This window comes from Schistocerca cancellata, chromosome 3 (assembly GCF_023864275.1).
Source record: "Schistocerca cancellata isolate TAMUIC-IGC-003103 chromosome 3, iqSchCanc2.1, whole genome shotgun sequence".
NCBI classification, from domain to species: domain Eukaryota; kingdom Metazoa; phylum Arthropoda; class Insecta; order Orthoptera; family Acrididae; genus Schistocerca; species Schistocerca cancellata.
In genome coordinates, this window is record NC_064628.1 from 578,031,555 (window position 1) to 578,044,645 (window position 13,091).

Below are 13,091 nucleotides of genomic sequence, written 5' to 3' on the forward strand. Positions count from 1 at the left end.
CCGGTAGTGTCCCAGCTGGATTTCATTGGATTCAGATAAGCCGAATTTGATGGCCAAGACATCAACGTGAGTTGACTATCATGCGCCTAAAACCAATGCAGCTTGACTTTGGCCTTGTGACACGGACAGTTATTCCTCTGGAAGATGCCATCGCTGTTCAGGAAGACATCAAGAGTAAGGGGTTACCGGTGGCCTCTAGTAATGTTCACGTTGCCCTCAGCTGTCATGATGCCTTCAATTACTAACGCAGGTCTCGTGGAAGCCCAACTGAATGTCCCGCATAGTATAACACTCCTCCCTCCGGTCTGCGTCCGTGACGCGTTGCATGTTTCCGGCAGTCGTTCGCCTGGATGAGGGCGTATCTGGACACGATCATCGACCTGGTTTAACAATAAATGTGATTCATCCGAACAGCTGGCACGAGTCGATTAATGCGCGGTACAATCTCTTTTATTCCGTGACCACTGTAATCATAACCGTCGATGTTGTTGGGTCAGCGTGGAAACACGTATGGGTCTTCTGCTGCGGAACAACATGTTCAACACTGTGCGCTGAACTGTGGGGAGCAGGGAAGCCTCCGATCCGTTCGTTCTGTGATGAAGTATGAACGTCCAAATTCTTGTCACATACTCGTGGTTTCAGCATTCTTCGACCACTTTCCGTAGGTGCTCACGACAGTAGCAAGTGAACAGCTTGCTCCCAGGCAATGTTGTTGTTGTTGTGGTCTTCAGTCCTGAGACTGGTTTGATGCAGCTCTCCATGCTACTCTATCCCGTGCAAGCTTCTTCATCTCCCAGTAACTACTGCAACCTAGATCGTTCTGAATCTGTTTAGTGTATTCCTCTCTTGGTCTCCCTGTACGATTTTTACCCTCCACGTTGCCCTCCAATACTAAATTGGTGGTCCCTTTATGCCTCAGAATATGCCCTACCAACCGATCCCTTCTTCTAGTAAAGTTGTGCCACAATCTCCTCTTCTCCCCAATTCTATTCAATACCTCCTCATTAGTTATGTGATCCACCCATCTAACCTTCAGCATTCTTCTGTAGCACCACATTTCGAAAGCTCCTATTCTCTTCTTGTCTAAACTATTGATCGTCCACGTTTCACTTCCATACATGGCTACACACCATACAAATGCTTCCAGGAAAGACTTCCTGACACTTAAATCTATACTCGATGTTAAAAAATTTCTCTTCTTCAGAAACGCTTTCCTTGCCGTTGCCAGTCTACATTTTATATCCTCTCTACCTCGACCATCATCAGTTATTTTGGTCCCCAAATAGCAAAACTCATTTGCTACTTTAAGCGTCTCATTTCCTAAGCTAATTCCCGCAGCATCACCCGATTTAATTCGACTGCGTTCCATTATTCTCGTTTTCCTTTTGTTGATGTTCATCTTATATCCTCCTTTCAAGACACTGTCCATTCCGTTCAGCTGCTCTTCCAGGTCCTTTGCTGTCTCTGACAGAATTACAGTGTCATCGGTGAACCTCAAAGTTTTTATTTATTCTCCATGGATTTTAATTCCAACTCCGAATTTATCTTTTGTTTCCTTTACTGCTTGCTCAATATACAGATTGAATAACATCGCGGATAGGCTACAACCCTGTCTCACTCCCTTCCCAACCACTGCTTCCCTTTCATGCCCCTCGACTCTTATAACTGCCATCTGGTTTCTGTACAAATTGTAAATAGCCTTTCGCTCCCTGATATTTTACCCCTGCCACCTTCAGAATTTGAAAGAGAGTATTTCAGTCAACATTGTCAAAAGCTTTCTCTAAGTCTACAAATGCTAGAAACGTAGGTTTGCCTTTCCTTGATCTATTTTCTAACATAAGTCGTAGGGTCAGTATTGCCTCACGTGTTCCAACATTTCTATGCAATCCGAACTGATCTTCCCCGAGGTCGGCTTCTACCAGTTTTTCCATTCGTCTGTAAAGAATTCGTGTTAGTATTTTGGAGCCATGGCTTATTAAACTGATAGTACGGTAATTTTCATATCTGTCAACACCTGCTTTCCTTGGGATTGGAATCATTATTTTCTTCTTGTAGTATGAGGGTATTTTGCCTGTCTAATACATCTTGCTCATTAGATGGTAGAGTTTTGTTAGGCGTGGCCCTTCCTAAGGCTCTCCGTAGTTGCAATGGAATGTTGTCTACTCCTGGAGCCTTGTTTCGACTCAGGTCTTTCAGTGCTCTGTCAAACACTTCACGTAGGCAGTGGGCCACAAAAATCTGGCTTTTATCAAAGTCGCTTAAGTCCTAGGATTACCGCATTTTCGCCAGTTATCGTCGCTAGAATGATTCTTCATTCTTCACCGAGAGAGGTGGCGCAGTGGTTAGCGCACTGGACTCGCATTCGGGAGGACGACGGTTCAATCCCGTCTCCGGCCATCCTGATTTAGGTTTTCCGTGATTTCCCTAAATCGCTTCAGGCAAATGCCGGGATGGTTCCTTTGAAAGGGCACGGCCGATTTCCTTCCGCATCCTTCCCTCACCCGAGCTTGCGCTCCGTCTCTAATGACCTCGTTGTCGACGGGACGTTAAACACTAATCTCCTCCTCCTCCTTCATTCTTCTCTGCTCCGCTCAAATACTTCTCTTATTGCGGCACGTGACGCCGGCGCCACCAGGCAGCGTACAACCTCGCAGTGAGCAGTAATCTTAATATTGTGGCTCATCAGTCTGTGTATGATCTTAAATGCCATAATTAATCCATAACTTGTTGTTATTTCGGGAAAAATCCATTTTGGTCGTTCTCGAAACTTCAATTTGAGTGACAGAGTCTCTTTGGAACATGTGAACTTATATACTTTATATGACGTAATAGTACGAGTATACTTATCACCCAGGTTTCTGAGGTCGCTAAACGTGATGAGATGGATGAGGTGGTAGTATCTGGGCCGGTGGTAGCTGGCTTGTATCTTGCCAGTTCAAATCTTTTTGACGCCGAAAGGCAACAGTTTCTGGTAACAAATCGCCAGCAAATGCTCATGTAAATTTGTTACTTTCCGAACCGTGTTTCATACGGTATCCTGGTGATGATTATCCACCCTTTTGCTAGTGGAGTGAAACCTGTCAGTTCTTTTAGTGCTCTTGCAGGAGTGCAGGGTATGCCAGGGGATTCCATGACGTTTTTTCCACCATCATCATACTCACAGGACATCCAGCACCAAACACTACAGACATTAAGGATAAGTATCGGCACTGATGAGACGGCTTAAGTCATTCCACGCAGTACTGTGGAGAAAAGCTGTCAATAGTAAGAGCAAGAGAAAATATTCTGGTCTTCAGGCTTCTACATCTATATCTACACCTACGTGGGAGTTCCAGCTAACGATGCATCAAGGCTTTCTGAAACGACATTGCATAAAAAGTCCTCCATCATTCAGCCTGTTTAGGGGACACCAAATTTTTCTAAATTAAAAATTTCAAGACGAATTTACTGCTAAACGCAGACGGGACGATAGAATCAGTACATTGACGCCATTAAGGGGGAGGAAGCGTCAGATGATGTGATAGAAGAAATGGTAATCGACGTAGACAACATGGAGCATCCAAAGACTGGAGATATACCATCTGAACTTCGGAGAAAATTTTTTTCACAAAATCTCCAAGATAGCAAAGAAGTGTGATACCTTACCCTTAGTCAAGTAACAGATGACGCATCGAAGTTGTTATCAAGAAATAGAAAAGAAAATTGAGAATCTTTTCAGTGACTTTTAGTGTGCGTTACGAATGAGAAAGACACCAGAGATGCAGTTCAGCCATTGCACTTGATAATAGAAGCAAGACTTCGTAACATCAACAACTTTCACAGTTTTTGTCGGGAAAAGAGCGACAATGTAAAGTGCTGTTCTCACTAAACTGGGTGAAAGCTATGCAGAAGGACATGTAACATACAGTATGAACAAGAATCAAAAGAGAAAAAAATAAGAAGACATCACCTACATCAAAGAGCTCGAATAAGAGGGGTTATGGGAGAGAGATGTAGTCTTTCGCCATTAGTGTTGAATCTGTACATCGAAGAAGCAATTACGAAAATAAGGAAAAGTTTCAAGATTGGGACTACAACTCAGGGTGAGTGGATTCGCTGATGGCATTGCCGTCCTCAGTGAAAGTCAGGAAGAAAATCAGGAAGACTGCATGCAATAAGTACTGTAGTGAGCAGTCACTATGGTCTGAGGGTAAAGATGAGGACGGAAGTAAGTAGGAGAAGCAGAAATGTGATGAGCGATAAATGTAAGAACAAAATTAACAACTACATGACGGGCGAAAGAAGGATGACAAAGAAAGCAGTTGAGAACAAGAAAAGAGGGAGCTTCTGGCGGAAAGAAGTTAACTGGTGTTAGACTGTAAAAGACTTACAAGGCTACCAAAACATTTATCATTGTTTAACAGGCCTTCTAGTAAGAATGGGGAGTAGAAAGGTGGATTCGGTCGTGACTAAGCGAATTTGGTAGTCCATTAAAGAAATCTTTTGCAAGAGGAACCTAACGATAGAACTTTAACAATTTAGAGTTGCAAACAACTGGAAGCCAGCTACATGAAAAGTAATAAATCGAACTTTTACTTTCGTGGAACAGATGTGTTCCAATAATGTCTACCAAATTTCGAGATTAACTCCAGTACGGGTGGCGATAAAATGAACTGATAGAACACCACATCCAAGACATATAAGTGATTAAATTCCGGACGTCTTTGCAGTTTCTCATACGTGAGGGCATGTAAACTGTTGATGGGGACGCTAAGCTCAGCGATCGCTTGTTGGTTATCGGGAGGAGTGGGCTGTGTCGGCACCAGGTTTCACTCTCTCCCTTCTCTTTATTCGTGACAACGCAGACTCAACACTACATCGTACAAGCACATCAAATGATTCAAATGGCTCTGAGCACTATGGCACTTATCATCTGTGGTCATCACTCCCATAGAACTTAGAACTACTTAAACCTAACTAACCCAAGGACATCACACACATCCATCCCCGAGGCAGGATTCGAACCTGTGACCGCAGCGATTACGCGGTTCCAGACAGAAACGCCTAGAACCGCACGGCCACTCCGGCCGGCGTACAAGCACTCACCATAGTCACCCACACGACACTGATACACACCTGACATTTCACAGCAGGCAACGTCAAACCATCTTCTCTGGTACCGATGATCGGCGATGCACGATTCCTGCATCTGCTGGCCTTACGCTCGTTTCCTGGGTGTGGGACAATTTAATAAAAAAAAGTTTACTCTTAAAGTAAAAGTACTTTGCCAAGACATTTAAATGTACTTCAGTAACCAGTGTAAACAGTGTAGATAAAGCTCACTATACAATACAGGATTGTGGTCGAGTCAGCTAAAATGTAAAAAGTGGCTGATTTCTAACCCCGTAGCTGTGTCAATTTAGTTTACTACCAACAAACATTACCAGAAAAACGTCGAGACAACAGTTAATAATTCTTCTGTATTTATCAGCTGCTGCAAGTTCGTGATCAAGTAACAAACAATGTCTTTCACTCTTCTGTCCGAAGAATTTGGCAAGTGATCTTAGTAGTTGATCGTATAAATGATTAAATTCTCCATGAAGATTACTCCTTTTACAAATGTCATCCACAGCCGTCCTTTTTCGCCCGTTTTCCTAATTTAAGCTAATTTCCATGCGTTATTCTCGAGCTGTAACATTCTACTGTTTATGGGGGCCATTTTTTAGAAATGCTCTTGCAGCCATCTTTTAGTGGGAGTTCGTCGCTTTTACACATGGGCCATTCGTCCATGTTGCCCGATCCTACTACTTGTAGCAGGAATGTTGCGCATCCGTTAAGTGGTGCGATGTCGGTCGTTTCTGGCCCTCAGTAGGACGCGGCATTAGCCAGCTCTAGTTCAGCAGAAGCAACTGTGTGTCGCTTCCTCCCACCTCTCCTTCGCTCTCTCTTCCTCCCTACCTCTGTCTCTGGGCGTCACAAACAAGATTACGTACGGTTTCGTCTCAGAACAGCTGCGAAAACAGTCATGCTTAAGAAGACCGTTTGCTTCCTTGACTCTTTTATCAGCATACTGTTGCGATATTTTCTTGATGTCGAGGTTGTCTTGCACCACAGCCAGTAAGAATGTATTAGTTCCTAACCCAATGGGAACTCTTCTTTAGCACTCGCCGCCTCCGAGTTGGAGGGCAGACATAGGAAAACGACTTTCAAGAGAATCAGCGGCTCCAGTCAGTAACTGAAGCTCTCCTACTTCTGACATCCGTGACCATCTTTCGCAGGCAAAGTGGGTCTTTAGGAGTCATGACCTGAGACATAAACAGTGAGCTGTGATCCCACCACACCTTAATTTGTGTGTTACTCGGCAATGGGCAAAGTTGCCTTTGCTGTGGTTCTTACCCAATTTCACCGATTGCGCCAAGTGTGCTATCCTATTAGAAGTATCCGAACACCCCCTATGTAATGCGGGGTTGACCATAAGATGTCACCACAGGCGGATCCGCCATTATAAAAGGAGGCGGGGAGCCTTTTGTTGTCAGAAGAGAAGCAGCAACCTCAGAGTGGGTCGTTAAAGACAGATCAGTGATTTAGAATGTCGATTAGTCATTAGAACGAAACTAGCGGAACGAATCACTGGTGAGTTCCAAAGTGCTACTGGCTGTCCAGCTGTAACAATGACTCTGCGTAGGGAGTTAAAAAGAATCGTGCACAATGGTCGAGCAGTCAGTGCTAGGTGATTCTTGAGTTGGTACAAATAGCGATGCCATTGGGCAATGGATAACTGGAAACAAATGACCTGAAGTGATGAATCACGCTGTTCCTTAGGGCAATCTCCTGGAAGGGTTTCGAAATGGCAAATGCCTAGAGAGCATCAACTGCCATCATGCGTTGTGCCGACTGTGCAGCACGAAGCACGCAGTGTTACGTTTTGGTGGTGTTCTTGCTGCTTATGGTGTGCCCCCCTTAACAAATCGATAACTGCGTACTGCGCATAGTAGAGAAGCTGTCTTTACGATGAATATATCACCATGACATTCCTTCCTGTCATAAAGCACCACTGTCAGGCAATAGTGTGTGGATAATAACATTCCTGAAATGGAGCGGCCAGCCCAGAGGACCGGCCTGAATCCAGTGGAACACCTTTGGGATAAGTTAGAATGTCGACACCGTTCCAGACGCCAGTGCCGAACATGAGCAGCGCCATCGATTTCGACTTTTGAAGGAGAATGGGCTGCCATTCCTTCACAGACATTCAGACACACCACTGAAAGTGTCTCCAGCACATATCAAGCCGTCATAAAAGTATACACACCCCATTTTGAAGTCCACTAATAGGTTACACAAACAATGGCTTTACCTGCCTAACAAAAGTTGTTATTCTCCCCAACCATGCAATAAACAGAGCAGTGGATCAATCGTAAAGAAACATAAATTTTAGAAGACAGCAACTGTTTTTGACTGACTAAATGTTGTTCTGAATTTCCTGAAATTTGCAATCGGATTTGTATTCTCCAAGTTGCATGTTGGTAGCTGAGACATTTTACTCATAATTCGATGTTATCCGCACAGGTTATCATAACCGTCATTCTCACCCCGCTTGGTTATTGAGTTCAACGTTAAGAGCTTAGCTTTAAGTTTGCATTATGACAGATACGTTATTCAGCGCATTAATTTAATTAATGCTACGCTAAAGACAGCAGGTTCGATTTCTGGCGAAAAAAATTTATTCGTCTAAAATTAGCTGACAAAGGGAGGGGACGTCGTGGCGCACACTTCCTCACCATAAGACTGAGCGAATACTCTGAGGTAAACACCAAGCCTGTGGTATTTCATATGAGTATGTTGGCAGTGGCCCTTGTATCAGATAAGCACGTTAAACACGTTAGCTTATTTTTTGCTGTTTTACAGATATAGATTATTTGCAGGCCCCTTTATTCCATTTTCTCTATAACTCGTGACAACAGAAACCCGCTAGCACTCTCCGAAAAGTTTGATGCACGACAAAGATATACACTTGACTCGTTACCGTCGGATGGAAGAGATATTCTACATTATGTTCTGCTAACATTCAAGATATTGTATCCCTAGGGCATTAATTACTAGTGTTATATTGTTTTTCTTGTTAAACGCTTATGTTATCCCACTTCTCCAATCAGTACCACTTACAGGAACTGCAGCTAATATGTAAAAAAAATGATTGTGTGCAGTTCGCGTTCGCGCCATAGATTTATCGCGAAAACGTCGGGGTGAAATCGTAACAAGTGTTTCCTATTAATATGGAAATTATTTATCATCTCTTTAAAACAATGGCTACGCATAGCAGTATAATGCTTACAAAATAGAAAAATCAAAAGGTAATGGCATATAACTTCAGTTGACAACACTACGATATTTCTTGGTCGCGATGCATACTTGTCTGGGATTGTCACGTTCACATCTACCTGTAAATTATTACTGTTTTCTGTATTGCCTTCCAATGACGCCTGTAGATGATCTGTAGAGGTTCAGACAGTCACAGACCGCTGTGTGCCCGATGGGCGAACTATATCGTAGTTTTGCGCCGTTTCGTCGTATCTTTCTTGACACTGCCGTAGCTACTGCATTCACTCAGTACTGGACTTTTTAGTCTTTTTGGATTTATTTCGACGCAAGCTTTCCTCTGACTTCTGCTTTCTATAATTACAAGTTATATGAGACAACATTTTTCATTATTTTGTAATTTTCTATTTAATACCGATATTCTCTTGCATTAAGGTGCATATTTTTATTTTCTCTGTCTGTGTCCTAATAGTGCTCCACAAGTGGGTCATAGTAACATCAGAATCAATATTTTACTTGAAGGTTTTTCGACTCTACAGCGGTTTATAACTTTACACAAAGCTAGTTCCTAACAATGACGCCCATGCATCTACAATGGCACGATAACATCACATGCAGGGCAAATACTGAGCGACAAACACATACAGACACTATCTGTTTGTTGGGGGCTCACTCATTCTGTACGCATTATTACTCGTAGTTATTAGTCAATTAAGTCCAAACAGTATTTTGTCACACAAGGAAGTCTGATCTAATCTCACTGTAACGGGCGTGTAGACGTTTTCACGACAAAATGAATAATAGTTTGTTCATCTTCTATGCGTTCCTGTACTACTCACCCCATTGCGATGAAACTTCGGTGAGGTCGTTGTTGCGCGAACGCCGGTGAAGGTTAGTGTGGCGATAACAACGACATGCTACCGGTAGGAGTGATGATGAAAAGGAAGCTTAAATGCGGAACGGCCGGAATAACTTCAATCAAATTTTCTGTGTGTGTGAGTGACCATTTTTATAAATAGAATTGTGGGGGTAATACATCCCAACCACCCCTAGCAATGGGACTGAGTAGAAGTGACACGTAAAAATATTCGATAACGGCCAATATTAATATCAAATCTTTAGTTTTCGGGTTTGCTAGATCTACTGGTGATTGTCACCATGACGTTCAATCACTAGGGTTCAAATGGTTCAAATGGCTCTGAGCACTATGGGACTCAACTGCTGAGGTCATTAGTCCCCTAGAACTTAGAACTAGTTAAACCTAACTAACCTAAGGACATCACAAACATCCATGCCCGAGGCAGGATTCGAACCTGGGACCGTAGCGGTCTTGCGGTTCCAGACTGCAGCGCCTTTAACCGCACGGCCACTTCGGCCGGCTCAATCACTAGGGTGTGGGGTAGTGGTGGAGGGGGGGGGAGGGAGGGGAGGGGCGCTACATATGCAACTACCTAGAAAGAAAAAGAGGCATTGCAAAGCCTGATGGGCACAGCTAGTATTGATTAAAATAAGACACAGTTTGCACAGTACTTAGAATTTGAGTTTTATTACGCTAGCATCGGCTATTCGTCACAGATATCTCTCAAATTCGTACGAGCTGTAGAGCATCCTGAGTAAATAACAGCGTCTGGTGTACGTCCTTAAACTTTCCGCATGAGGAGGGGCGAGGGGGGAGGGGGGGTACGGAGGAAGGAGCGGAGTGTTTACAATTATTTCATTCAACGGCTCCTCGAATGTGACGACAATGTCCGATAAGCTTCCCTCTCAAAATTAAATACTTTCTAATAGGATCACAATGGCATAGTTAGTACTGAATTAATGTATTTACTTGTTAACATAGGATCTAAAGTAACTTGAACTTCTCATGATGGTCTCGCTCACAGATTACTGAAGTGTAACAATTAGAAATTTTTGAAACTTACGATAACTGTGTGCTACTTATTTTGAAGGTATTTGCCCGAGTCACCACGATGGCTGATAAATAAAGGGCGCACGAAAGAGGCTTTCGAGGTCGTGGAACGTATAGCGCGCACAAACGGAAAAGCTTTGTCCCCTGACATCAAGAAGAAAATTGAGTTTCTTTCTCAGCAAATATCAACTAACATGGGCATTAAAACCATCATACGCAACAAGACTCTCCTCAAAAATACTGTTTTACTTGTGCTGAGCAGGTGAGTGGAGCGAAATTTTACGTTTATTAGCTTGTACTGTGTTAAGTATCATTAGCTTACAATACGCCTAAAATATAAACTCTCGTTCTTCGTTAGATAATTAAATAGTTTCTGTTGATAAGCTAATTAGAATGTTTGCTCAATAAATAATGCTTCACCACTTTTTCCCAGAATATAACCATTCTTAAGAGTTAGCATTTAGTTGCAATATCAGTCAACATTTTATTTACATGAACTATTGATCTGCAAACTTTCCATTATGTTCTGTGATCTTATGTCGGAGTTGTATAAGACCATGTATTTCCTGTCGGTAAAAGTTCTGATCCTGTGTTCAAAGCCATGTTTCGACTCCATCAATTACGCTCTCATCGTCGTCAAAGCGTGTCCCACAAAGAGAATCCTGAAGTGGCCCAAACATATCGAAGTACAATGGCGCCAGATCTGGACTGTATGGAAGATGAAGCAATTTGGCGATTTATTTTGTCTTCCTGTCTGCCGAAGCACGTCGGCAACTGATTTGAATTTATCCTTAGTCATGGTTCATGGTGTGGGTTCCTGTAGTCATGTCCTAGTTCATGAACCACGGGCAACGTATGAGTGGCCAAGTAAGTGGTCCCGACAGTCGGGATACCGGTTACTTCGGAATAAGGCTGGGCATCTCGGACATATTCTGAGTCGTGGTCACCTTTGTGCTCATACGGCAAAGACTACCAAATCCACCGGTTAGTCCCTCAGCCGTTAGGGGTAAAACCCAATGGGACTCGGGGCAAGTAAGGCTAGCAACCTGCTTCCCTGGTACTTTAAATATGATGCTGGCAACAATCAGAGCAAAATGCCTCGGTCCTTTGGAGGCGACGGAGTCCCACCTCTGACTGACAAATCAGGGACTCCTAAGATACGACTTGGCAAACAAATGGTAATGAGATGGGGAGCTATTAATATCAATGGGGGCTACTCTGGGAAGAAGGTAGAGCTGGCAGAGGCTGCAAGTAAGATGGGGCTAGACGTTTTAGCTGTTAGTGACATTCGGGTAAGGGGTGAGAAAGAAGAGGAAGTGGGAGAATACAAGGTCTACCTGTCAGGAGTCAAAGCAGGAATAGCACAATGGGGTGTAGGGCTTTACATCAGGAAAGAAATGGAACCCAGCGTAGTTGCAATAAGGTATGTAAACGAACGACTGATGTGGATAGATTTGACAGTGTCTAGCAAGAAAATTAGGATTGTGTCAGTATATTCGCATTGTGAAGGGACAGATCAAGATAAGATGGATAGTTTTTATGAGGCACTCAGTGATGTAGTTGTTAGAGTAAAGGACAAGGACAGTGTTCTGCTCATGGGTGATTTTAACGCCAGGATTGGAAATCGAACAGAAGGGTATGAAAAGGTTATGGGTAAATTTGGAGAGGATATGGAGGCCAACAGGAACGGGAAACAACTCTTGGATTTCTGTGCCAGTATGGGCTTAGTAATCACAAACTCCTTTTTTAAACATAAGAACATTCACCGGTATACTTGGGAAGGCAGGGGAACCAGATCCGTCATTGACTATATAATAACAGATCAGGAATTCAGGAAGGCTGTGAGGGACACACGTGTATTCAGGGGATTCTTTGATGACACTGATCATTATTTAATCTGCAGTGAAATTGGGATTGTGAGGCCGAAAGTGCAGGAGGTCAGGTCCATATGTAAGAGGATAAGAGTGTAGAAACTTCAGGATAAGGAAATCAGGCACAAGTACATAACAGCGATCTCAGAAAGATACCAGTTAGTTGAATGTAGTCAATTACAGTCATTGGAAAAGGAATGGACAAGGTACAGGGACACCTAGAAGTGGCTAAAGAATGTCTTGGAACAGTAGTGTGTAAAAGTAGGATGAAGCAAACAGCTTGGTGGAATGATACAGTCAAGGCAGCCTGTAAAAGGAAAAAGAAGGCGTATCAAAAATGGCTACATACCAGAACCCAGGTAGACAGAGAAAGTTATGTTGAAGAAAGAAACAAAGCCAAACAGATAATTGCAGCATCCAAGAAGAAATCGTGGGAAGACTTTGGAAACAGGTTGGAGACTATGGGTCAAGCTGCTGGAAAACCATTCTGGAGTGTAATTAGCAATCTTCGAAAGGGAGGTAAGAAGGAAATGACAAGTATTTTGGACAGGTCAGGAAAACTGCTGGTGAATCCTGTGGATGCCTTGGGCAGATGGAGGGAATATTTTGAAGAGTTGCTCAATGTAGGTGAAAATGCGATCAGTAATGTTTCAGATTTCGAGGTAGAATGGGATAGGAATGATGATGGAAATAGGATCACATTTGAGGAAGTGGAAAAAATGGTCAATAGATTGCAGTGCAATAAAGCGGCTGGGGTGGATGAAATTAAGTCGGAACTCATCAAATACAGTGGAATGTCAGGTCTTAAATGGCTACACAGGATAATTGAAATGGCCTGGGAGTCGGGACAGGTTCCATCAGACTGGACAAAAGCAGTAATCACACCAATCTTTAAACATGGAAACAGAAAAGATTGTAACAATTACAGAGGTATCTCTTTAATCAGCGTTGTGGGTAAAATCTTCTCAGGTATTGTTGAAAGGAAAGTGCGAGTATTAGTTGAGGTCCAATTGGAT

The 13,091-nt window shown here is 43.1% G+C and overlaps 1 protein-coding gene across 1 annotated transcript in view; it reads left to right on the plus strand.

Moving 5' to 3' along the window:
* Positions 1 to 13,091, plus strand: part of LOC126176820 (solute carrier family 22 member 7-like) — a 122,617-nt gene that overhangs the window by 88,132 nt on the left and 21,394 nt on the right. Inside the window, exon 6 of the mRNA XM_049924003.1 lies at positions 10,245 to 10,466. Within this exon, the coding sequence (XP_049779960.1) occupies positions 10,245 to 10,466 (222 nt within the window). The remainder of the gene's footprint in view (positions 1 to 10,244; positions 10,467 to 13,091) is intronic.